Source organism: Hirundo rustica, chromosome 21 (assembly GCF_015227805.2).
Source record: "Hirundo rustica isolate bHirRus1 chromosome 21, bHirRus1.pri.v3, whole genome shotgun sequence".
NCBI lineage: Eukaryota > Metazoa > Chordata > Aves > Passeriformes > Hirundinidae > Hirundo > Hirundo rustica.
This window is the reverse complement of record NC_053470.1, coordinates 1,008,129-1,030,775: the sequence shown is the minus strand read 5'-3', so window position 1 is coordinate 1,030,775 and position 22,647 is coordinate 1,008,129. Positions and strand designations below refer to the sequence as shown.

The 22,647-nt window shown below is 55.4% G+C and overlaps 1 protein-coding gene across 6 annotated transcripts in view; it reads left to right on the top strand.

Annotated features, from left to right (window-relative positions):
* The window catches only part of ZNF185 (zinc finger protein 185 with LIM domain), a 30,403-nt gene that overhangs the window by 2,180 nt on the left and 5,576 nt on the right, over positions 1 to 22,647 (top strand). For 2 of the 6 annotated variants that reach the window (XM_040083780.1, XM_040083781.1), the window contains exons 2-26: positions 5,206 to 5,279; positions 5,896 to 6,031; positions 6,656 to 6,715; positions 7,507 to 7,545; positions 7,752 to 7,826; positions 8,959 to 9,027; positions 9,513 to 9,593; positions 10,917 to 11,000; positions 11,823 to 11,861; positions 12,771 to 12,854; positions 13,221 to 13,295; positions 14,008 to 14,088; positions 14,482 to 14,550; positions 15,058 to 15,141; positions 15,339 to 15,383; positions 15,719 to 15,802; positions 16,959 to 17,042; positions 17,470 to 17,553; positions 17,715 to 17,822; positions 18,538 to 18,630; positions 19,004 to 19,084; positions 19,883 to 20,032; positions 20,547 to 20,657; positions 20,888 to 20,983; positions 21,991 to 22,068. In XM_040083780.1, the coding sequence (XP_039939714.1) occupies positions 5,255 to 5,279; positions 5,896 to 6,031; positions 6,656 to 6,715; positions 7,507 to 7,545; positions 7,752 to 7,826; positions 8,959 to 9,027; positions 9,513 to 9,593; positions 10,917 to 11,000; positions 11,823 to 11,861; positions 12,771 to 12,854; positions 13,221 to 13,295; positions 14,008 to 14,088; positions 14,482 to 14,550; positions 15,058 to 15,141; positions 15,339 to 15,383; positions 15,719 to 15,802; positions 16,959 to 17,042; positions 17,470 to 17,553; positions 17,715 to 17,822; positions 18,538 to 18,630; positions 19,004 to 19,084; positions 19,883 to 20,032; positions 20,547 to 20,657; positions 20,888 to 20,983; positions 21,991 to 22,068 (2,015 nt within the window). In that variant the 5' untranslated portion in view covers positions 5,206 to 5,254. The remainder of the gene's footprint in view (positions 1 to 5,205; positions 5,280 to 5,895; positions 6,032 to 6,655; positions 6,716 to 7,506; positions 7,546 to 7,751; positions 7,827 to 8,958; positions 9,028 to 9,512; positions 9,594 to 10,916; positions 11,001 to 11,822; positions 11,862 to 12,770; positions 12,855 to 13,220; positions 13,296 to 14,007; positions 14,089 to 14,481; positions 14,551 to 15,057; positions 15,142 to 15,338; positions 15,384 to 15,718; positions 15,803 to 16,958; positions 17,043 to 17,469; positions 17,554 to 17,714; positions 17,823 to 18,537; positions 18,631 to 19,003; positions 19,085 to 19,882; positions 20,033 to 20,546; positions 20,658 to 20,887; positions 20,984 to 21,990; positions 22,069 to 22,647) is intronic. The other 4 variants (XM_040083783.1, XM_040083782.1, XM_040083784.1 and 1 more) reach the window with 4 other exon arrangements.

Sequence of the window (22,647 nt, the reverse complement as noted above, 5' to 3'; positions counted from 1 at the left end):
CAAGGAAGGCCTGGAGGTGACACTCAGTGCTCTGGGCTGGGGACAAGGTGGGCATTGGGCACAGCTTGGACTCGATGATCCCAGAGCTCTTTTCCAGCCTCAGGGATTCTGGGATCGTGAGCGGTTCTGGCTCATGAAGCAGGCATGAGCTGTTGTGTGTTGCACAAGCCCAGAAGGGCGGATTTAGGGCTTGATTTAAGGTTGCCTGGACTGTTTCAATTATTGAATTCCTGATTGTTCACAGCTTGACTTCAAGAAATCTCCCGGCGCTTCTTAAATATCCCCAATGTTTATGGAACAGCATCGGCGTTAAACAGTCACTGCATGGAAAAAGGGAAAGGCAGGAATGAAAAAGCATTGTCTAAAACCTGGAATCCCAGAACAGTTTGGGTTGGAAGGACCTCAAAGCTCAGCCAGTGCCACCCCTGCCGTGGCAGGGACACCTCCCAGTGTCCCAGGGTGCCCCAGTGTCCAGCCTGGCCTTGGGCACTGCCAGGGATCCAGGGGCAGCCACAGCTGCTCTGGGTAACCTGTGCCAGGGTCTCAGGCTGGGTCTGGACTTTCAGAGGCTCCCTCAGAACCTCCACCTCCAAAGTCGGAGCCCCTGTGCACAGGATGAGATCCTCGGGTGCGGGTTGTGAGTTCCCAGCGTGGAGCCTGAGGTGAAATTCTCGTCGCCCCTCGTGTCCCCAAGTGCAGACAGCGGGACAGGAGTGTCCACCCTTCCCAGGAATGGGATGTGCTTCAAGTCGGAGTCCAGAGGTGAACTAAATCCAGTATTAAGAATGCTGGCTTAAAAATGTCACAACCACTGGGCCCAGGTGCTGCTCCAGCAGGAGCTGCCTGGAGCTGGGGTGGATCTGGCAGGGGTTGAGGTGGATCTGGCAGGGCTCCTTCCCACTCAGTGCTGTCCTTTCTCAGCAGATCGGGTGTCAGGTGACATCAGGGCAGAGCAGGGACAAGGTTTGCATTGTGTGCTACGGCTGCTGCAGAGAAATCCGAGTCTGTGCCCCCCCGGGAGGCAGTGCCGGGCTCTGGATCTGCCTGCTGGGGCTGGCAACCCTTGCCAGGGGAGAAAGGAAAAGCCTCCTCCCCCTGCTCTTCTTCCCGTGGCTTTCCAAAAGCTGGATGTGCTTTGTGTCACATCAAATTCCCACCTTCCACGTGGAAGTGGGGACCTGGCCCGGAGATGGGGCTGGAGGCCAAAACTCCCAACAGGCTTGAGGAGGCTCCAGGGAAGGAGGTTCAAACCTCTTGCGAGCTTTAAACACATTTTAATTGGAGGCTTGTGAAGGTCAGAACAGGCATCAATTACCCTCAAAGCAGGAGATTTTTTCCGCGTGGCTGCCCTGGGTGCTGCTCGCAGCCGAGGGCCTTCGGGTCACCGGCCAAGTCCTCCAGTAGTGCCCAGCTCCTGGGGGAAAGGAGTTCTGTGCTGTGGGCAGGGGCAGGAGCACGGGAGGGATCCATGGAGAGCTCCAGCAGGGGCTCAGCTGGTGGGAGCAGAGCCCGGAGCTGCTGCTGGATCCCCTCGGGTGGAGCCCGGATCACCGTGGGCAGGACGGGATCACTTTGGAGCCGGGTGCGTCAGTGGCACCACGTGGGCTTTGGGCTGAGGGAAATCAGCCTGTGAGGGCACAGGTCGGCCTCTGTGGATGCCCTTTGTGTGAGGCACCCGGAGCTTTACTCCTGTTCCAGGAACCCCCGAGCCATCGAGGCTGGCAGGGACCTTCAAGGTCATCGGGTGCCACCAAGGCCTGGCGGGGACAGGGAAGGCAGCAGCGGGACCTGGGGGTTCCTGTCCCGAAAGGGTCCAGCTGAGACAGGGATCAGCATGGAAAAGTGAGCGTGGAGCTTGGGGAATCCTGTCCCAGGGCCAGGAAGCGAGAGGCGGGGAGCAGGAGCGCTCAGAGCTGGGCTCCGCGGCTGGCCTGGCTGCGGGGACAGTTCTGGAGCCTAAAGGCACCCATGGTGCTCCCAGGAAAACTGGATTTACGGGATCCAAGCAGCTCCACTTCCTCTTCCCAGGGCATTCCCTCAATCCTCGGAGCTGGGTCCAACTCTGATCCAGCTCATCCCCAGAACGCACGGGGAGCGAGGCGCTGTCAGGCACAAAGGGGCCATTACCCCGGCCCTGCTACAAACAGCAGGATGAAAACTTGTTATTAACATTTAAAAGCCCCAGCTGAGCCATCAAAAAGGAGGGTGGCTGGCAGGGGAGAGGAGCTCCCGTCAGCTTTGAAAGAACAGCGAGCGCTTCATCTCCTGCAGGGTAATTGCGGCTGCTCCAGCGCTTTCCGTGGAAAGCAGAATCCCTCCCAATTAAGGGCTGGGCTCGCTGTTTTCGGGCACTCGTGGAATTTATTAGGGGAGTGTTGGTGTGGCTGTGCTTCTGCTCCTCAGGGACAGGTTACCCCCTCCAGGGCCAGGGCAGCTCCGCAGCTTTGGGCACAGCCGGAGCGTTACGGGTTTGGTTTCTTTATTTTTGCTGAGGTTAGGATGAAAGATAAGGGAAATGCAGATTGGAGTTTGGATGTGGCTGTTTATTAGATACTATTTATTTATAGTATTTACAGACTCCTGAGCCGTGATATTCCGGTATCTGTCGGGGGCTTACCCCAACATTGAGGTGGTTTCAGGGTCCTTGCTCCCCTGCACAGCTCCGAGCCGAGCCGAAGGAAGAGACGGAGTTCTCAGGTTTAGATTTCTCAAGGTTGCATACTTCGTTTATTGTTTCTTATCTTACAATTTTCTCGGAGTCCGACAAGATGTTCGCAGCTGCATGGATTCCTCACATCTCCCCCCGAGCTGGGCTGTCCTTATCTTTTATACTACTTACTACGTATTTCTTATTTACTATTTCTTACCAATGTCCATCACTATTACTAAAAAGGTCATCTTTACTTTGACCCAATCCTCACTAACTACTTTGTGCCACGTCAATGCAGCAATGGAGTGAGGGAAGGAGAAGGAGAAGAAGAAGGAGACAACGCCCCAGATTCTCCACCTTGCTCCCATTCACTTCAACGCTAGGAACCTAAAACTATTATTTTCTCATTCTGTGATAAGCTAAACTACCATTTCTCACATTCTTGTGGCCTGTAAACCTTCTCTCAGTGTAGGAAGTTTTTCCCAGGGACTGAGATCAAAGCCAGTGTCTCTCTGAGCCCTGGGCTGGGGTCCCAGACCCCCCTGCCCGGGTCCCTGACCCTCCAGGGCAACCAAAGGAATGCCCTGGGCTCCAACAGGTATCTAACTAATAAACTGGAAAAATCAGGTAAAATAGAGTGCTTCTAACTCTTTCTAGAGTTATTTAAGCAATAATCCCCAAATAACAAAGTAACACCTGTGTTATTTATACTTTTAACCCAGTAATAACTACCCAAAGCCCGCAATGTGGGCCCTTTTCAACTAATTACAGAAAACCACCTAAACCCATGGGGAAAAAAAAAAAATAGTAAAGAAGAAGAACTTAACACCTAAAATCCTCCATCTTAACTCACATTACTATGTACTAAAATCCCAGAACCTGGGTTTCTAGAATTCCAGCAATGGAGGTGCTCCCTTGTCCATCCCACGGGCTGTGATCCATAGGGACAGCTCCCTGCTAGGATGAGGGAGGAGGTGGTGCTGTTGGAGCTGCTGGAAAACTCCAGGGCACGGGAAGAGGCTGTGCAGGGACCCCGTGGAGTGAGAGGAGGGAGAGCTGGGCTGGGCTCTGCCCCAGAGCCCCTGAACTGTGACATCCAAACAAGGCTCCAGCTGCCTTTTCCTTATGAAATAGCCTGGAATTGCTGTCCTTATCAAATGGCTTTCCTTACGGGATGAGGAGCTCCAGAGCGTCCTCAGTGGGACACCGCAGCCAGGCTTGATCCCAAACCAGGATCTCTGGCTCTCAGCAAAGCTGCCCATGAGCCCCAGGGCTCCCCAGAGGTGGGAACAACCCGTGTGTGTTGTCTTGGTGGCGTTCCATGCCTCTGGAAGTAGGGATTCTGTGTTGCTTAGCATGGATTTAGGCGGCATTCCCATTTGGAGCGTGCAGTCTCAGGACACGGTTTAATGGGATTTTGCTCCTGTGCAGATAGGACATTTATCCCTTGTGCTGGGTGGCTCATGTTGGATGCTTTGTCAGTGGGAATTAACCATTTTCATGGATCTCCTGCTGCCTGGGACATCCCAGTGCTCTATCCCAGAGGCTGGCACCCCGAGCTGAGCGCCAGTTGCATTCATCCAGGGCACGAGATGAGGGATTGATTGCACCAAGGACACGAGCTGGACCAGAAACCACAGGTTATTCCAAATATCAGAAGGGATACCGGAATGTCAGCTGGCTGCCGTGTATTTGGATTGCACGGGGATGGGTGTAATGCCTGGGAATGTTTGCAGAGGGTGAGGAGCCTTGGGGAAGAGGAGGGGACGAGCAGCGGGCAGATCCCTGGCTGAGACAAGCCAGGGGAGGAGGCTTTGCCAAGCAGCAATGCCATGAGATCAGCACTCAGCATTCCTGCCAGGAATTCTGCAGGGACAGGCCCACCAGCAGGGAACAACAACCTCAGCTTAGATTCTCCCAAAGAGGGTTGGGCCTTTTTGATTTCTGACTGGCAGAGTCATTCCAGAATCCGGGAGAGAGTTTTGGCAAGGGGAGACTGGGGGTGGGAAAACCTGGAAGGTGTCCCTGCCATGGAAGGGTTTGGAACTGGAGGAGATTCAAGGTCCCATCTAACCCAAATCATTCTGGGATTCAATGCCTGATTTCCTCCTCCAAAAACAAAAGCTCATCCTGCAGCTTCCATGGAAAAATGAGGAGTGAAAACAGAACCATTTCTGACAGACAGGTGCTGAATTAACCTGGGTCCTTCTCATCCCACCTGACACGAATCCCAAGGTTACTCCAGGAACCTCGGAGTCCTGTGGACTCAGAAGATCTGGCCCACCTGAGTGGGTCTCCTCCACCACTTTCCTCCCAGATCTGGAGAAGCACCTCTGGCAAGGCTGGATTTGATTTTTCCCTGCCCTGGATGCTGCAGGTTCATGGATGGGGAGAAATCCCAGCTCTGGTACAAGGCCAGAGCCTCCTCATCCCCTGGGCACCGTGGCTGTGCCACCACTACTGTGCCACCCTGGCTGTGCTCTCCTCTCCCCGTGCCTGCCAAGGTTTTACACCACAACTGATATTTTGCTCATCCCCTTCTCCATTTCCTCCAGGGGCTTGTGGCTGTGAGCGGCCTCAGGAGAGGAAGGTGCTGCTGAGACCATGATGTCCCTGGGTGTCACTAAAGGTAATTCCTCCCTCTCCTCTTTTCCTCTCTTTCCTGTGCCCAGCCGGAGCTGCTGGGATGTCTCTGCTGGGACAGACCACCGGGGAGATGTTTCCCTGAGGTGTGGGAACGCTGCGTGAACCCCTGGGATCCTGTGGGATGCTGATCCTGAGGTCAGGATGGCCATGTCTCCACCTTCCATCAGTCTCATCCAGGGTTGGAATGTCTGACAGAGGGGCTCTGTGCTGGGATAGATCCCATCTGTGAGTTTTTTTCAATTTGGAGCAGGTTTAAACAGTCCTAAGGAAAAAAAAAAAAACAAACCAAAAAAAACCAAAAAAAAACCATGCCAGTGCACGGAGCTTCTCTGCCTTAGCTAGTTAAGACTAACTAAAAGCAAAGAGATCTCTGTCCTGTCTGTCCGAGCCCCAGACGAGCACAGCCCCGGAGCGGGAATGCAGAAGAGCGAACGCTGCTTTCTCGAAACAAACCGCACGCTTCTTCTTTCCCTGCTTCGCTCTCGGAAACTGTCTTAAAAGTACAAAACACAACATGCACACAAACAGAGCAGGCAGTTAGGGATACCAGCATCACAAAGTCACGCCAGGACTCCTTCCCTCCCTCTGCTGCTCTCCAGGGGGGCTCATCCCACCCTCCGACGAGGATCGCCGCAGGATCATCCGGCAGATGAAGGTGCGCACCACCCTGCGCGGGGACAAGAGCTGGATCCAGCACCACAACTCCGACTCGGACGAGGAGAAGAGCAGCCCCCTGTAAGAACATTTCCTTCCCCTCCCATCATCACAGTTCCCTGAGTTGGAAGGGACCCGTCGGGATCGTGGATCCGACGCCCGGCCCTGCAGACCCCTGACAATCCCGCCTTGTGCCTGAGGGCATTGTCCAAACACTCCTGGAGCTCTGGGCTCTCGGGACAGCCCCAGCTGCACAAGATGTGCTGTGACAAGTTCTGGGGTCCCCGTGGTGCCAGTGACACTGTCAAAGGAATTGCTGCTCCTGCTTATTTCTGATCAATGCAGGGTGGGGAGGAGCTTGGACAAGTATCTCCTCATGGAGCTGGAATTCAGCAGCACAGGCAGATTGGAAGTCTCCGGAGAGCTGCAGAGTTTTGTGAAGCCAGATTGTGCTTCAGCATCTCAGAGTGACAAACTCGGGGCAGGCCTGGATGGAGGGAGTTTAGGATGGAGGAGGCAGGAGATCAGACGGTTCCCTGGATGTCACACAGCGCCCTGTGCCAGGGAACACCACTCTGCCCCAGCTCCTTTTTGCTTGGGAACAAACCCAATTCCAAATCCCTCTTCCCTTCCCGTTCTCTCCAAACCCATCACAGCCACGTTCAGCATTTCATTAACCCCATCCTCGTGTTGGTGTTCCCTCAGGTCTGGACAGGCTGGTGGGCGGCCCCCAGCCCCCAAACCCGCTGTTTCCCAGCAGGACAGGTAATTCCAGGGGCCCATCCCGCTCCTCCCCTGCTCTGCTCTCGCTCTGTGCCCTCCTCATCTCCTACTGCCGGCGCAGCTCTGGGGACAGCCTGCTCACAGTCCCGTCTCACCTTGGACAGATTGGCTCCTGAGAGGTGCAGCAGCATGGAGGGATGACTTTATTCCAGAGGAACGGAGCCTTTGGGGCCCCACGGGGCTGGGCTGGGACATCAGCTGCTGCGCGGGTGCAACCCCTCAGTGCTCCAAGCAAGGGGAGCCCTGGGTGGGCCTGAGTTTGGTTCAGGGTCTCCAGGAACTCAGGAGCTTGTAGGAACATCCTGAAATACCAAATCCTGGGAAGAGCCTTGCCCCGTGGGCACTTCCCTGCTTCCCTCTCCCTGTGCCAGATCTCCCCACTCCTGGTCAGAGTGTGCTCCCTCCCTGGGAATGCCCCCTCGGAGGAGCTGGAGTGGAGCTGTTGCTCTGCAGTGATAAAATAATCAGCATCTGTATCACGTCTGATTTCCCCCTGCCTGGGGAGTTGAGGTAGGGCCAGAGAACACTGTCAGCATGGCTAATGTTAATTGGCTCAACCCTAAAAGTCACTTTCCCTATAAAAATCCTTCACAGAGCTTGTTCTGGTGGTTCTTTGTTTTGAAACATCCCTCCAGGGTCAGTCCAGCTGTGGGATCCCTCCAGGCCTGCTTAGCTGGGTTTTTGGTTTGACATCCACGTGGACACTCCCCTTCGATCCTGGTGCTGCTGTTGTCCCCATGTTTTTTACTCCCTGATGTCTGTTCTTTGCACAGGTCCTCTGCCTCCAAGCCCCAGTCCGGATACCTCATCAGGTGGGTATGGAACGGGAGAGATCTGGGCTGCAGGGGGAGGAGACCTGCATCAGGAGCAAAAATGGAAAAGGTTCCCTCCTGGGTTCTGTTAGCTGGGAGCATCCCAGTGCTCAGGGTCACGAGCCAGCCCTGTTGCTTCACCGGTGGCTTGAACTCGGCTCCAAACATTTTCCAGCCAAAAATTTAAGATGCCCTTCCCTCCCCAGAGGAGTGTTCACCAGGACCATCGATAAGAGCTCGTCCGTGCCGGATCCTTCAGCTCCCAGTCAAGCACAGAAAAAGTACGGGTGCATCCCCCCTGTCCCCTCCTGAAGAGGAGGCAAATGCTGCGCTTCAACTGAGCAGCATTCCCTGAAATCAGAGTGCCATATTTGGGGTGACGCCGTTTTCCCCCTTCCTGTGGAGCTCCCCTGGGGAAGGAGCTGGGGAGGGACGGGAAGCTCACATTCCCAGAGGTGGGGAGGGATGGGAAGCTCACATTCCCAGGGGTGGGGAGGGATGGGAAGCTCACATTCCTAGAGGTGGGGAGGGATGGGAAGCTCACATTCCCAGAGGTGGGGAGGGATGGGAAGCTCACATTCCCAGGTGTGGGGAGGGATGGGAAGCTCACATTCCCAGAGGTGGGGAGGGATGGGAAGCTCACATTCCCATGTGTGGGGAGGGATGGGAAGCTCACATTCCCAGAGGTGGGGAGGGATGGGAAGGTCACATTCCCAGGAGTGGGGAGGGATGGGAAGCTCACATTCCCAGGTGTGGGGAGGGATGGGAAGCTCACATTCCCAGGTGTGGGGAGGGATGGGAAGGTCACATTCCCAGGAGTGGGGAGGGATGGGAAGCTCACATTCCCAGGTGTGGGGAGGGATGGGAAGCTCACATTCCCAGAGGTGGGGAGGGATGGGAAGCTCACATTCCCAGAGGTGGGGAGGGATGGGAAGCTCACATTCCCAGAGGTGGGGAGGGATGGGAAGCTCACATTCCCAAAGCTCACATTCCCAGGGGTGGGGAGGGATGGGAAGCTCACATTCCCAGGGGTGGGGAGGGATGGGAAGCTCACATTCCCAGAGGTGGGGAGGGATGGGAAGCTCACATTCCCATGTGTGGGGAGGGATGGGAAGCTCACATTCCCAGGGGTGGGGAGGGATGGGAAGCTCACATTCCCAGAGGTGGGGAGGGATGGGAAGCTCACATTCCCAGAGGTGGGGACGGACGGGAAGCTCACATTCCCAGAGGTGGGGAGGGATGGGAAGCTCACATTCCCAGAGGTGGGGAGGGATGGGAAGCTCACATTCCCAGAGGTGGGGAGGGATGGGAAGCTCACATTCCCAGGGGTGGGGAGGGATGGGAAGCTCACATTCCCAGAGGTGGGGAGGGATGGGAAGCTCACATTCCCAGGCGTGGTTTGTGTCCCCTCAGCACTCCCCTGAAGGGACAGAGTCGCTCCTCCTCTGGATACAGGATGACCACAGAGGACTACAAGAAGCTGTGAGTGTGAAGAGGGAGCATCTCCTCCTGTCCCTGCTCAGGGTGAACCCCAGGAATGCTCCTGGAGCTTCCACTGGGAACTCCAGTGGTTCCCAGGGCCACCCCTCTGTGGTGCTCCTTGGACTGACCCTGGCCTTGAAGTGGATTCTATCACCAGGCAGGAATGGAGGGTGCAGCCTGGGAGCTGGGTTTGGAGCATCCCTGAAGCCTGGAGAAAGGGGGATCCCTGTGGCAGAGCAGCACTGTGGGCATTTCCTGCCCAGCTTTTCATGTCCCAGGGTGTGGCTCTGATCCAAAATGGGGCTGGGGCCTCTGGACTAAGGAAAGAAGTCCTTCAGAGATATGCGCACCCCTATGGAAAACACAAGTGTCTTCCAGGGTCTGAACCATTCCCTTGGATTCACTTATGTTTGGCCCCTGCTGCCTCTGCCCCAGCCACGGCAGCGTTTCCCTGACCCTGGCTCTCCCTTCCCTTCCCATCCCAGCGCTCCGTACAACGTCCGGCAGAAATCCGTGGGTGGGGACGAGGAGGATGTGCCTTTTTCTCCGGATGAGCATAAGAAGAGGTGAGGCCTGGAGGTGCCCCCGTGTTCCTGCAGGGACAGTGACGAGTTCTGTTCCATCCTGGAGGGTCGGGGGATCAGAGCCGGGTGCAATCCGAGGATAAACGCAGCTCTCCCTTCTCCCGGCCCGGCTCTGCCCACGGGCCACCGCGCTCCCAACAAAACGTAATGAAAATCCTGACGTGATCCAGCCTGACAGCACGGCCCAATTAAGCAGGCAGCCGGGGAGGGCTGTGGAATCCACGGGCTGTGCTGTGTCCATGGGAAATGTGGAGATGCACAGGCAGCCAGGAGGGAAGGGCCCAGCTCCCCCCAGTGCGGGTGCGCCCCGGCACCGGGATGGCTCCAGGACCGGCTCCCGGGGCCAGCTCCAGGCAGGGCTGTCCTCCTCCTGTTGGGAAGAGGATCAGGGAAATATCCCAGACTGGTTTGGGTGGGACAGACCTCAAAGCTCTTCCAGTGCCACCCCTGCCATGGGCAGGGACACTTTCCACTGTCCCAGGGCGCTCCAAGCCCCAGTGTCCAACCTGGCCTGGGACAGTTCCAGGGTTGGGGCCCAGGACATGGACAGGAACAGGTCTGGTCTCTCTGGCTGCAGCTTCGTTGCTTTTGGTGGAGCTTCTGAGGACCCTTTTCCTCAGCTGCAAGATTTGTACAAAGGAAAACTTGGTCAATGTGCCCTGGAGTCCAACAGCTAAAGAGCTGAAGAGGGACTTTAGATAAGGGCTGGAGGGACAGGACACGGGGAATGGCTTCCAGTGCCAGAGGGCAGGGATGGATGGGAGATTGGGCAGGAATTGTTCCCTGGCAGGGTGGGCAGGCTCTGGCACAGGGCGCCCAGTGCAGCTGTGGCTGCCCCTGGATCCCTGGAAGTGATCCGTTCTCCCTTGGGACACGTGGCAGTACCGAGGTCAGTGCAGAGACTCCATGGAGTGTGTCTGCCACCGAGCCCTTGTCCCATTTTTCTGTCCGTGGAAACCAATATTTCAACAGTCCAGGTCTGCAGTGGATTGTGCAGCCCTGGCCCAGCTGCCCAGGGCAGTGGTGGAATCCCCGTCCCTGGAAGTGTTCAAAAAAACCTGTGGCTGTGGCACTTGAGGACACGGGTTAGCGGTGACCATGGTGGTCGTGCTGGTTGGTGGTGGGACTGGATGATTTCAAAGGCATTTTCCAACCTTAACCATTCCACAATTCCGTGAAATCTGCTCCCCAGAGTGCAGGAGTTGTGTCAGGGTGAGGCCCCAGCCTCCAATGTGCTGTTCCTTGCCTGTCCGAGGCTCCAGCTGGGGGTAGCAGGATGAGCAGGATGTGACTCTCTCCCTGCAGGACCGAGGCTGCCAACAGCGTCCTGCGGCGCTCGGCCGGCCGCGAGCGCGCCTACGTCCTGTCCGCCGCCAAGAAGAGCAACGGGTGAGTGTCCAGGGCTGGGAATGGCACAGGAGCCAGGGGAGGGCTGCTGGGATGAAGGGAACCTCTCCAACACAGCAGCCAAGGACAGGATACAGAGGTGCTCCAAGGGCTGGAGCTCCTTCCCTACGAGGAAAGAGCTGGGAATGTTCACCTGGAGAGGGGATGGATCCAGGGAGAGCTCCGAGCTCCTCCCAGGGCCTAAAGGGGCTCCAGGAGAGCTGGAGAGGGACTGGGGACAAGGGCTGGAGGGACAGGACACAGGGAATGGCTCCCACTGCCAGAGGGCAGGGCTGGATGGGAGATTGGGAATCAGGAATTGTTCCCTGGGAGGGTGCTGAGGCCCTGGCACAGGGTGCCCAGAGCAGCTGTGGCTGCCCCTGGATCCCTGGCAGTGCCCAAGGCCAGGCTGGACATTGGGGCTGGAGCAGCCTGGGACAGTGGGAAGTGTCCCTGCCATGGCAGGGAGTGGCACTGGAAAACCTTTAAGTAAGGTCCTTCCAACCCAAACCTTTCCATGATTCCATGGTATCTGCAGGTTTCTGCAGAACTGAGAAATCCCCCAATCATTCCTTATTGAGAGGGATGAAATTTCCAGAAAACAAAAACCATGGGAGTCCCATTTTCAGCTGCTCTCTGCAGTTTTGTTGCATTATTTCCTTGGTGGGATTATTTCAGGTGGGATACCCCTGCCTGGGGCCAGCTCTGCCCGGAGGTGTGACAGGACCTTGCACCCCTGGGGCGGGGTCCTGGGGGGCTCTGCCCCTGCCCGGGGAGTGTCTTTCCCTCCAATCCCTTAACTGCTTCTAAATCCTTCCTCCACAGCAGCCCAACACAGGAATTCCCACCCCTGTTTGCCAAGAGGTAGGTGCTGGGCCCCAGGGAGCACTGCTGGGATCGGGTGCATGTACCAGGCTGGGATAGCAGATCCCAGGAGCTTCACAGCAGAGGAAGGAGAATTCCTTGAAAAAGGATGCTGGGGGTTTGTCACCGAGACACACATAGCAGTCACACACAGACAAGAGATTTTTGCAGAGGTCCTTCTGATCCCAGCTCCCAGCTGAGAGAGCGGAGAGAAGAAGAGCCCTTTGTTTATTTTTTTAATTTTTATACATCTGTGGGTCTAGCAGAAGATTGGCTTTTTGGGGTTTCCACCCCTCAGCCTCAGTGGCCAGACCAATTGTCAGTTACAATTGTTTTCAGGTTAGAAATATGCAAACAAAGGACAGAGAATGAAAAACAAAGGATTTATTTATGTTACATCTGTGAGAAAGGTAGAAAACTGCTCTTAATATTGTACAATAACTAAAAAGATCTGACTCCATTTAAGAAAATCAAAAGGCTCAGAAAAACTCAGAAAAACCAGGGTAACAGGGGTTGGATCCCACTGGTTTTATTTGGGAGAACCGGCGTTGGGAACACTGGGAATACAATCCTGACGGCGCTTTGGGTTATGGGCAACCTGAAACTGGGGGGACTCAGTCACAGCCTTCCTGTTTCCTGGGAAGCTGCTCCAGCCAGCCAGGAGAATGCTCCTCAGGCATCCCCCTCCTAGGGCTGGCAGGGGGACAGGGAAACGCGGCCAGGGCTCCCTCTGGAATCCAAGAAAAATCCCCCTGACGTGGCTGCATCCTGCCCCTTGGGATGCTGAGCAGGAATAACCTGCTCAGGAAATAGGGAAAACACGGCTGGGGGAAAACAGGGATAAACTGCCCGGAAAGCTGCAGAAAAGAGGAGACGATGTGACATTTGTCTCTTTCTCCCCGTGGAAAGAATTGAGATAGAAGAGGAGGAAGGACAGCAGAGGAGGAGTTCCGCTGTGCCGGGCTCATCCAGGTTTACTCCGGACAGCAGCAGGTATTCATTCCCCGGCGGAGGAGGGCTGATGCCAGGGCTTTGCCAGCTTTGGGGATGACTGCATTTATCAGCTGTCCAAACACAGCCAGATGTGGAGGGTTTGCAGAGGAAACACTGGGGATAGAAACAGCTCCAGCTGGGATAAATGGGAAAAATCAGTTTCTAAACCCGAGTATTCCAGCAGAAAGGCAGATGTGAGTGCCAGCAGTGCCACAGAGCACAGGGACACTGCCCAGGAAGCACCACAGGAGCTGTGGGCACAAAGCAGCATTTGTGCTCCCATGGGAGAAACTCCTCAAAAATCACCTGGGTTAATGTTTTGTTAATTTGTAATTTATTTTTCTTTTTTTTTTTTTTTTTTTTAAGTGCTAATGGGCTAAGAAAAACCAGCCCTGGGTCTTCCTGGGATGAGCCAAAGCCAGCAGCAGCCTCTCCCTCCAGGTCAGAGTTCAGCACAGCCAGGATGGGTGGGACAGTTTGGGCTGAAGGTCCGAGACCTCTGTGGGCACCGCTCTGGGACAGGGGAGGAACCAAATCCACCTTTCCATGGGAAACCTCTCCTGGATGCACACAGCTCTTAATAAAGGTTTTATGGCTGAAGTCCACGTTATGTCCTGCCAGAGTGTGACAACATCCTGACAGAAGGTCTCAAAACCCCAAAGGAAAAATCCCAAAGGTAGAATCCTGGAATGCTTTGGGTTGGAAGGACTTCAAAGCCCATCCATGGCAGGGACACCTTCCACTATCCCAGGTTGCTCCAAGACAAGCCCCATCCAGCTGAACCCTTTCTTGCCAAATAGGTGTAAGGGAATATTTCTCAGTTGTTTTCCAATGTTTTTGACTGAATCCATGCCTGGAATATTAAAAAAGGTGAAATAGTTCTCACTGCAAACAGCACTTTGGCTGCTGCCCTTGTCCTGGTGCTTTTACCGGTGTGTCACCGCAGAAAGCGGAAATTCCTGCCAAAATCAGTGCTTTTAGTTTAAAACCTCCTTCTGAGGAGATGACTTTGCCAGTCAATGGATTGAGAAGAGTGGTGACTCATTCCCATTTTCTTCATTCCCATAAGGAACACTCGGGCGCAGGGCAGATTGCTGCAGTTGGAGCTGGGTTGACCAGGAATGACAATTTTGTCCTTTGTCTTCTCTTGCAGCCCCAAACCAGGCAGCGGGAGCCAAACATCCCCATCCCTGAGTGACACTTTGGGGAAAATCTCCATTTCTGCTGAATTCAGGTGGGTCTGGAGGCCCTGCACAGCCTCAGGATCCCCCGAGGCCAGCAGGAGGGATTTGGCTCTGCCCGGGGGGATTCCCTGAGACACAAAATCCTCCAGGACAGAGCAGCACAGAACAGCAAACACCACACCGGGAATTCCAGGGAAGGGGCAAAAGCATCGGGGAGGAAACATTCCCAGGTGGAAGCTGAGGGCTGCTCAGAGTTTGAACATCGCCCAGCTCTGTGCTGGGAATCTGAATGCAAACCTGCAGCCCTTTCCATCAGCTCAGATGATCCTTTTCCCTTTAATTTTCCCCTCCCTTCCTGCCCTGTTTGTCACTTCCAGCACCTCTCTGTGCAGCACCTGTGGCTCTCATCTCCCTCCCTCATGCTCCTGCTGTTTTCTCTGCAGGAATGGTGAGGACAGACAGGCGCTGAACGGGAAATTCTCCCTGGAAGCGGTGTCCCAGCGTGGGGATGGGTAAGGAACGGGCAGGGGCAGCTCTGTGCTGCCAGACCAAGGCCTGGTCCTGGATTTGCTCGGCAGCAGCAGCTCCCGGTGTCCCCCAGCCCCGGGCTGGGCTGCACTCCAAGAGCAGCATCTGCTGGCAAAGCCGCAGCCTGGCAGAGATCTCTCCTCTCCCCTCACTCCTCTGGGATTCTCCTCCCTGCCTCGCTCCCTGAACACCCCACTCCCTGCATTTCACTTTATCCTGATGCTCCATTTGCCTCCCACTGCCATTCCCCGGAACTGTCCCACCTCCAAGGGCTGTGCTGGTCCTTGGTGGCTCCTGCTGGCGCTGGTCCGTGGTTCCATGATCCATGATGTGCAGTCAGACCCTGTGTGCTCAGGAACTCAGCCCTGCCCATCCTGATGCAGAGATTTAACCCCATTTTGTTGCCCAACCAGATATCAGCAGATTTTTCTAGGATGATACATTACAAATGCTGACAAGTCCCATTTTCACTGGAAGTTTCCTTTTTCTAGTGACAAAGCTCTGAAGGAAAAGCCTGAGAGGTTCCCATGGGATGAAGGGCTGCCCAGAGCCACTGAGGCTTCCACCAATAGAAGGTAGAGTCACTCTCGTGTTCCTGACCTGGGCACTGCACAATCCGTAATATTCTGTTCTGGAGCTGGCTGGAATCTTGGAATGGGTACTTACTGATGGAAAAACAGATTCCATCTGAGCTCTGTGGGACTGCTCTCTCTATGAAATGCATGGGAAAGTCGCTGTGGAACATTCCTCGAGTCGTGTCTCTCTTGTCCAGGTTTCCTGAGCCCACAGAAGCCAATAACGGGTTTTCCCCGCCAGAGTAAGTGGAAAATTCCCTTCTCCTCCTTCACTTTAGCGTGGGGGGTTCTCCTGACCTGGGACTGCCCTGTGGATGGGTTCTGGGAGCAGCCCTTGCAGAGGCAGGTGGGCCTGACCCAGCAGCTCAAAGGACCTGCGATTTTCCAGCTGCTTTCCTCACATGAGGATGAGTGGGTTGGGTTTGGGGCTCTGCCCTTCAGGAAATTCCCAGAGCGAAGCAGGAGGGAGGCAAAGATGTTCCATTGGAGCCAGGGAAACCTCGTGGAGGATATTTTTGCTTCTTGGTGTCCTCCTCTTGCTGAGCTTCCTGCTGGGACCAACTCCCTTCTCTTACAGGTCCGGCCCTGGCTCCTGGGACAGAGCTGGGGATGCTCCGGAGACGCTGCTCCGTCCGTCCGAGCCCTCCTGGGGCGACACCAGGTGTGACCCTGCACAGGTCCTGGGGCTGGCACCCTCTGCTGCCAGAGGGAGCTGGGAATGAGCCATTTATCTGGGATTCTAATCCCAGAGTAGAGCTGGGATTAGAATCCAAGCTGGGCAGCAAAGGAGTTGGAAAAGGAAAATCCTGCGTGGGTGAACAGTGGGAACAGCATCTTTCTGTTCACTGTTATATCACTTCTTCCTAGAGAAGCAGCCTGGGAATTCAGGAGGATTTTCTTCCTGGAAAGGGTGGTCAGGCCTTGGAAGGGGCTGCCCAGGGAGGTTTGGGGTCCCCATCCCTGGAGGTGTCCAAGGAAGGCCTGGAGGTGGCACTCAGAGCTCTGCGCTGGGGACAGAGTGGGGATTGGGCACAGCTTGGACTCGATGATCCCAGAGGGTTTTCCAGCTGCTGGGATTCTGGGAACAGATCCATGAGCTTCAGCACTGCCTTTAGTGCCTCCATCCCACACGATCTGAGAGCCTTTTCTCCCCTGGCATTGCCAGGGGTACAGGATCAAGGAGGAATTGCTGCTCTTGGCAGCACTCAACTCCCTGGAGCTGCTTCCCCCCCTTGTCCATTATTTTTGGATGTGTTTCCATGAACTGGCCCAACAAAGGCCTTGAGCTGAGCAGATTTCAGGGCCAGGTTGGAAGGGTCTTGGAGCAGCCTGGGACAGTGGAAGGTGTCCCTGCCCACGGCAGGGGGTGGGACTGGATGAGCCTCTAAGGTCCCTTCCCACCCAAAGCTTTCCATGATTCCCGGATTCTATGAAATGAATTCGGCCCCCTGAGCTGTGGTGAGGAGGATCCCACAGCCTGGAGCTGCTGCTGGTGATGTAGGAATGTCTTCCTCCAAGTCACTCATACTGTGCTTTGTCCAGGTGCTCCATCCTGGGACAGGACAGGAAATTCCTGCACGGAGATGTGTGGGAATTGAATCCCAGTAACCACCTCAGTTCTACCACCAGCCTCTCCTCCTCTTGGTTAAGATGGAAAATGGGTTTTTCTGAGGGAAAATCAGTTCTCTGAGACAATTCTGTCCTGTTTCCTGGGCTGATACAAAGTGCAGTATTGCTGCTCCATACAAATCCCCTGCAGACTTTTGGAAGCTGTAAATTCCCTGTTGTTTTTTTATTTTTTTTTTTTTTTTTGCCAGGTCACCCTTGCAGTCTGACGTCCGTTTTTGTCCCACTGAGAGAACCCCTGTGCACATGGAGGACACAGAATATTCCTTTAAAAGGTAAGAGCAGGGTGAATTTAGTGGGTGTGGGCGCAATCCTGAGGATTAAGGGAAACCTGAATGGGCAGGCACAGAAAGAGGCTCCTTCTCCCAAGCCCCTTCTCCCGCTTTTTTCCCAAGCATGGAGACAACTGAGGTTGAAATAAACCAAGAGCTTTGTCTTGTACCCCCCTTCCATCTCCTCCAAGACCAGCCAAACACTCCAGATTTTTCCTCCTCTTGTGTTCTCGGTGGGGTTCAGTGACTCCCCTTTAATTCCCTGATAATCCAGGGATGCTGGAGCAGCAGCTGGGACACAAGGGACATGGGCTGTCCTAGAGAAAAGCCCCAGTGCAGGCTGGCACGAGCCCGGCCTGGGTGAGCAGAGCTGTGCCAGGATCCAGGTGCCAGTTTTTAGGGATGTGATGGGTGTTGCTCTGGTTTCCAGGTCTGTCTTGGGCTATGAGGAGAGGGGCAGTTCCACAAATCCCGAGGGCCCATCGCACCACCAGCCCTACTGGGATGAGGCAAGGTGAGGACTGGGGGGGGCACAGGGGCGTTTGGGGTTGGTGATCTGGGGCGTTTGGAAGGGCTCTGGCCATACTGGCTCTTACTCCCAGCCTGCTCCTCTCCAGGGAATGGGTGTTTTCCCATCCCAGCATGGATTTTCCCAGCCCTGGGTCTCTGGTTTAGGTTTCTGGACTCAGCCAGCCTCACTGAGAGGGGCCAAGGAGCTCCTGGCCATGACACCCCCCGGGAGCCGCCCAGGCTGAAGGATCCCACTGAGCCCAGCAGGGCCGGGTAAGGATGGGGATGTTCTCCCTGCCTTCTCCTGTGGGATGAGGGGTCATTCCTTGGGCATCTTCCTCCCTGCTGATAAATATCCTCCCAGGCTGTCTTTTTCACAGAATCATGGAATTGTTAAGGTCGGAAAAGACCTCTCAAATTAAGTCCAAGCATCAGCCGGCACCGTCACCATGTTCAGCACTAAGCCATGTCCTCAAGTGCCACATCCACACATTTCCTGAACATTTCCAGGGCTTGACAACACTTTCCATGAAGAGGTTTTTTTTCCCAGTATCCAACCTAAACCTCCTCTAGTGCAACTTGTGGCTTTTTTGAGCCTGATTCTAGTGCTGCTTCTACTGCATGAACCTTTTCCCATGGTTTTATAGGAAAACCTGTGAGAAAAGATCCTCCTGAGCTGGAGCCCTCAAACCCTGTCCAGATGGACTGCCATGAGCTGCTTCTTAGACTTCAAATTTGGGAGCAGAGAGTCTCTAGGGAGAGAAAATGAGCGATAAAATTTGGCATTAGGCTCCGTGGTAACGCTGGGTCTGGTTCTGAACTTCCCCAGTCAGGCTGGGTGTCCACATGGAAGGACTTTATGGACTGATTTCCATTCTTTTGTCCATGTTTTCTGCCTAAGTTGGAACAGTTTAGGCTCTTGGTTAAACAGGTGTGTCAGTGAGAACACCTTGCAATCAGAGGGTGACCAGAGTGTTCTTCTCCTCAGGTCTGAGCTGCACTCCCAGGACACTGCCGGGAGCAAGGACAGGGATATGGGAATGTCATGCTGTGTGCAGAGTGAGGAAACCACTGCAAGAAGGCAAGAGAAGTAATGGCACTGCTTTTCCTGGTTGGAGGATGTGGGGAATTTGCTGCAGGAGGCTCTGGAGGAGGCACTAAAGGTGCCATGGTTGGGGTCCTTCCTCTCAGCCCTGTTTCTTAAGAGGTCTGGATTTTCCATCTCTTTTTTTCACATCACTTTGGGTTATTTGAGGACTTGGGTTAGTGCTGGGTGGTTGCATTTCTGGCACATTTCCATGCAGGGATATTGCACTTTTTTTTTTTTTTTCTTTTTTTTTTTCTTTTTTTTTTTTCTTTGAGGCAGGAGATTCTCCAGGGGCTGCATCTCCATCACACAGGAATTCTGTGCTCAGGGTGCTTCCACAGACCATAAAGGTCTCATGTCTTGGCAGGCCCAGCTCTGTTCCTGGAGGAAGCAGCATCCCAGCTCCAGAGATTCCACATGCAGACGAGTCTGAGTCACACCGGGACAGGTACGGAGCCAGGGCACCAGGACATCCCTCACACATCTCCAGTTCTCCTTCCTGGCCTGTCCCGAGGCATCCAGACGCTCATTTCCTGGCTTAGGGAATTCAGGAGCCAATACAGGCTCTGTCAGTGCCACCTTTCACCCTGGAAGGAGCACAGCACCGCAGGGATCTCCCACAGGAATTGTTGCAGCTCAGCATCAGAAGGAGCTGGAGCTGCTGGAGAGAGTCCAGAGGAGGCCACGGAGCTGCTCCGAGGCTTGGAGCCCCTCTGGAGCCAGGCTGGGAGAGCTGGGGGTGAGGAGGATCCAGGGAGAGCTCAGAGCCCTTCCAGGGCCTAAAGGGGCTTCAGGAGAGCTGGAGAGGGACTGGGGACAAGGGATGGAGGGACAGGACACAGGGAATGGCTCCCACTGCCAGAGGGCAGGGCTGGATGGGAGATTGGGAAGGAATTCCTGGCTGTGAGTGAGGCGAGGCCCTGGCACAGGGTGGCTGCCCCTGGATCCCTGGCAGTGTCCAAGGCCAGGTTGGACTTTGGGGCTTGGAGCAGCCTGGGACAGTGGAAGCTGTCCCTGCCCATGGCAGGGGTGGAATTGGAATTAACCTGGAGTTCCCTCCCAACCCAGCCTATTCTGGAATTCCAAGATCCTGTGATTCTATTAACACCATGGTGTCCCAGCTCTCCCTGTCCCCTGGAGGAAGTGGCAGGATCCTCCCTGGGCAGACCCTGAACTCCCGTGTGAGCTACTCAGAGCAAAGACACCCGTTGGCTTTATGGTCAAACTGGTTCTAATTCTTCTGCAGGTCTGACTCCAGCTCCCAGGAGAGCGCACCCAGAGCCCACGAGTCCCAGCCCCCCGTGTCCCTGTTCCAGGACCGCCAGTCCTTCGGAGGCTTCATGCCCAGCCACAGGATTCCAGGCTATGTGGACAGCCAGGTGTTCAGCACCAGGAGGTAAGGATTTGGGGATGGGGATTTGGGCACGAGGGGTTTGGGGGTGAAAGGTTTAGGATGCAGAGACAGGGAAAGCTGCTGGCATGGGACACCTCCCACTATCCCAGGCTGCTCCAAGCCCCATCCAGCCTGGCCTTGGCATTCCGAGAACGGGGCAGCCACAGCTTCTCCAGGCAATCTGTTTGGGAATGCTTTGGCTTTGCTCAGGTGTTGGGTTTGGAGCCTGCTCTCCCTGTGGAGCAGCAGAGAACTGGCACAGGGGAAACGGGCAGAGCATGGGGGAATGCATGATGGAATCATGGAGTCCTCATGGCTGGAAAAGGCCTCTCTGATCCATCAGCTGTCAATCCAGTGCTGTCACATGGTCACCACCAAGCCACAGGTGCCACAGACGCGCCTTTTCCAGGGACGGGGATTCCACCGCTGTGCCAGAACCCCAGCAGTGACTGTGAGCCCAGTGTGGGGACTCCAGAGATTCCTGCTGCCGTGTGCTCAGGGCTTTGTGTCTCCTCAGCAGGCCCAGCCCGGATCCCAAAGGGAGCGTTTATTGTGGGAGCAGCAGCCCCAGGAGCAGCTGGTATGACAGTGCCAGGGGGCACGGGGACCTCAGTCCCCCTGCAGGACGGTAAGTCCAGGCCTGGGATCCCGGCTGCCCAAACCAAGGAACTTCCCACTGCCACACTGACTCAGTGTCCAGGTGTCCTGATCCATTTGCTGATTCCCTGGATGTGAGCAGGTGTGGCTGTGGAGCGGGAGGGGTCAGTGCCCAGCAGGGAGATTCCAGCTGATCCCCATGTGAGGATCCCTCAGGTGCCCAAACTCAGAGCTTGAGACTGTTCCACTTCCTCTCCCCAGCCACGACTCCCTTCCCAGAGATCCCACCATGTCCATGTCCCAGAGAAGCCACAGGGTGCCGTTCTACATGGACAGCTTAAACTGTAACAGCACCAGGTAAACAGAGACAGCAGGGCTCCGAGAGAAACTTCCCAGAAATTTATGCTATAGAAGCCAGCAGGCAAAGCCAACAGCTGAGAGAGAGAGGATTGGTTTCTGGGGAGTGGATGCATGATCCAGAGGCACAGACCAGCTCTTAAACCATTCCTAGCTAAATCTGCCTAGCAGAGGGTCTGGGATACATCCAGAAAAATCCCTGGAGATTTTTCACTGTGTGGGAGGCTGAAAGAGAGAGGCAGGAGAACAGGAGCTGGTTCCTGGCCAGGAATTGGCCTTTGCTACTGGAAGACAGAGATCACAGCAAGGAGAGAGGATAGGGTCACTGTCCCCAGAATGTCAATGGTTAAATGACAGAACCGCTCCCAGGACAAAGCTGTGGGAAGGGGCAGGAGGTATCCAGTATGGAATACCATTATCTGGGCCCCCTGCAGTCCCTCCTGGCAGTGCCAGCCCATCAATGCAGTCTGATGCTCCATGCAGCCACCAGTGCAAGGCTGAGGGCTGGGTCTGTAACAAGGAGTAGTTGTGGGGGTGAAGGGGAGGCGTAAGATCCTTGGATTTGCTCCAGGAAAGGTCAGCCTCATCCCAGGTCTCTTTCCTGAGTGGATAGACAGAGCTGTTTTCCATAGTTTTGGTGCATTCTTCCTTCAAATTACTGAGTTGGGGACAGTTCCATGGGCTTTGGGAATGTTCCCATCTCCTGTGACCTTTCTCTCCATGGCTGCTCCCAATCAGGCTCCCACTCACTCAGCCCATCCTCACTGGAAGATCTCATTGGATCTCCTCTCTGATGTCCCTACAAGTGAGATTTCCCCAAATCCCTTCTCCAGGGAAGCAGTCCTGTGCTGTGGCAGATGAAGAAGGGAGAAAGGGATTGGTTTGGTTCATGATGAGGTCTGGCAAAGGGCTGTGCTGTCCATCTGCCCTCCCAGCAGAGACAGCCACTCTCCTGGCTGCCAGTTTGGATCCTGCCATGGCTCACAGACTTCTCCCTCTCTCCACAGGCTCCTCTCCAGTTCCAGTGAGAGGCTCTGCAGCTCCCACCACAGCTCTGGGTACCAGCCTGACTCCAGCACTGCCGGGTAAACAACTGAGGAGGGCACAATCCCCTCACTGCAGGGTGGGGCCATCCTGCTGGGCGAGGAATTCCAGCTTCAGCACCTGGCTGGTGTCACCCAGCCAGGGTCACTGTGGCCAGCAGGGTCAGGGCAGTGATTGTCCCCCTGTGCTGGGCACTGGTGAGGTCCCAGATGGAATCCAGGGGTCAGTTCTGGGCTTCTCAGGACAAAGCAGACCCTGAGGGGCTGGAGAGTGTCTGGGGCAGGGAATGGAGCTGGGGAAGGGTCTGGAGCACCAGGAGAGGCTGAGGGAGCTGGGGAAGGGAATGGAGCACCAGGAGGGGCTGAGGGAGCTGGGGAAGGGAATGGAGCACCAGGAGAGGCTGAGGGAGCTGGGAAAGGGAATGGAGCCCCAGGAGGGGCTGAGGGAGCTGGGAAGGGAATGGAGCCCCAGGAGAGGCTGAGGGAGCTGGGAAAGGGAATGGAGCCCCAGGAGGGGCTGAGGGAGCTGGGAAGGGGCTGGAGCCCCAGGAGATGCTGAGGGAGCTGGGGAAGGGAATGGAGCCCCAGGAGATGCTGAGGGAGCTGGGGAAGGGGCTCAGC